Genomic DNA, 2369 nt, shown 5'->3' with positions numbered 1-2369 from the left:
TCCCCCACAGTCTCCCCTCAGGGTTTCCCCTCACGGACCCCCCCAGGTTACCCCCCTGACCTGCCCCAGTCCCCTCTCAGGTTTGTTGCCAGTCCCCCCCTTTCCCTCCATCCCCCCTCAGCTCTTTCCCTCCATACTCTCCCTTCTCCCCCAGCCCCCCGGCTCGGGGGTCCCTCTTCCCCTGCGTGTCCCCAGTGAGGGGTGAGCGCTCCCACCCACCCAGGGGAGCAGCCCCCGGCTTTGGGGGGCCCTAACCTGTGTCCCCCATCCCGGCCGAGCGAGCGACTGTGGGACCACCTTGGGTGTGTGGAGTGACCCGGGAGTGGGGGACCGACCCCACCGTGAGGGGCTGGGTGTGTGGGAATGATCGATGCGGGGTGTGTGGGGTGTCCCGGGTGTGTGGAGATGAGCAGGGTGTTGTGGGGCTGACCCGGGTGTGCGGGAGGCTGACCTGGGCTGTGTGTGGCCGATCTGGATGTATGTGAGGTGAGCCAGGTGTGTGTGGGGCTGGTGGGTGTGTGGGGCTGACCCGGGTGTGTATGGGGTGACACGGCTGTGCGTGGGGCCATCCCGGGGTGCTGGGCAATGGTCAGCGTGGGCAGCACGGGGCTGGTGCCTCCTCCGAACCCCACGGCCCCAAAGAACCCCCCAGAGAGGACACCTTCGCTGGGCCATCGAACCAGGAGCACAGCACCGGGCACCACCCACGGCACCGCCCACGGCACCGCCCACGGCTACAGCGACATCCCCGACCCGCTCCTGCAGGTGGGTGGGCACCCAGGCAAACACCGTGCACCCCCCACGGGGGGCAGTTTTGGGCACCACTAAGTTATTAAGCATTAGAGAGCGTCCAAAGGAGGCCACAAAGATGGTGAAGGGCCTTGAGGGGAAGCCATGCAAGGACTGGCTGAGGGCACCTGGTCTGTTCAGGCTGGAGAGGAGGAGCCTGAGGGCAGAGCTCATCGGGGGCTGCAGCTTCCTCTCAGTGGGCAGCACCACCCTCTTCTCTCTGTGCCCACTGACAGCACCCAGGGAATGGCTGGAGCTGGTTCAGGGAGGGTCACGTTGGATCTCAGGGAAAGGTTCTTCCCCCAGAGGGGGGTTGGCACTGAACAGGCTCCCCAGGGCAGTGTCACAGCCCCAAGGGCTGCCAGAGCTCCAGGAGGGTTTGGACAAAGCTCTGATGGACAGGGGGGGATTGTTGGGGTGTCTGGGCAGGGCCAGGGGTTGGACTGGATGATCCCTGTGGGTCCCTTCCAGCTCAGGATGTTCTGTGATTCTGTGGACACGTGGCCTGGGACATGGGCTGAGGAGCTGTACATGGACAGCTGATCCCAAGTGGAGCAGGATCCCCTCGACCTTCCCCAGAAGGTGTCCCTGCCCACGGCAGGGCATGGAAGGAGAGGAGCTTTCAGGTGCCTCCCGACCCAACCCATTCTGGGATTCTGTGATTTATGGACAGAAACAGCCCTGTCCTTCACTTGAAGAGGTTGAGCTGCAGCCCTGGGGTGCACAGGAGGGCAAACACTGTCCTGCCAATAGGCTGGGACATTGGGAAGAAAAAAAACCAAAACATATTTAGCATTCAGCAGAAACACCAAAAAGAGAATTACATTGAATTGTTGTACGTGGATGTTTATGTTGTAGAATCCTAGAATGGTTTGGGTTGGAAGACCCTGAAGATCATCTCATTCCCTGCCATGGGCAGGGACATCTCCCACTATCCCAGGTTGCTCCAAGCCCCATCCAGTCTGGCCTTGGACACTCCCAGGGCTGGGGCAGCCACAGCTTCTCTGGGCACCCTGTGCCAGGGCCTGCCCACTCTCACAGGGAGAAATCCCTTCCCAATCTCCCATCTATCCCTGCCCTCTGGCACTGAGAAGCCATTCCCTGTGTCCTGTCCCTCCATCCCTTGTCCCCAGTCCCTCTCCTGGAGCTTCTTTAGGCCCTGCAAGGGGCTCTCAGGTCTTCTCAGAGCCTTCTCTTCTCCAGGTGAACCCCCCCAGCTCTCCCAGCCTGGACCCGGAGCAGAGGTTCTCATGAACAGGTCCTAAAGGGGACAAACAAGACTCCTGATGATTTTGGGGACATTTTACTGTCCTTAGAGGAGATGGGGAACCTGAGCCTGGCTTAGGCTGGCAGAATGAGAGGGAATCTATTTCCATGTTAGCACCTCAGCGTGGAAAACAGCTGGGATGAGGAAGAACCAGTTGAGCAAAAAAGCCCAATCTCCCTCAAAACCCCCGTTTTGTTGGAAGAAGAAGAAGAAACATGGATTAGGTGGCTCGTGATGGTTTTAAGATAAAAGTTTCTGATCGTGAGAACAAGCAGAGTCTGAAACAGCAGATTATTAGATCAACAGGTTCATT

General features: G+C 59.5%; 1 protein-coding gene across 1 annotated transcript in view; it reads left to right on the top strand.

The window, feature by feature from the left end:
- Nucleotides 1-198, top strand: part of SH2D5 (SH2 domain containing 5) — a 3469-nt gene extending 3271 nt beyond the window's left edge. The window contains exon 4 of the mRNA XM_027905362.1: nt 155-198. Within this exon, the coding sequence (XP_027761163.1) occupies nt 155-198 (44 nt within the window). The remainder of the gene's footprint in view (nt 1-154) is intronic.
- The last annotated feature ends 2171 nt before the right edge of the window (nt 199-2369 follow it).

This window comes from Empidonax traillii, unplaced genomic scaffold (assembly GCF_003031625.1).
Source record: "Empidonax traillii isolate 1590-97213 ecotype Southwest subspecies unplaced genomic scaffold, ASM303162v1 scaffold1149:size320058, whole genome shotgun sequence".
In the NCBI taxonomy this organism is placed as follows: Eukaryota; Metazoa; Chordata; class Aves; order Passeriformes; family Tyrannidae; genus Empidonax; species Empidonax traillii.
This window is presented reverse-complemented; position numbering and strand designations above follow the sequence as displayed.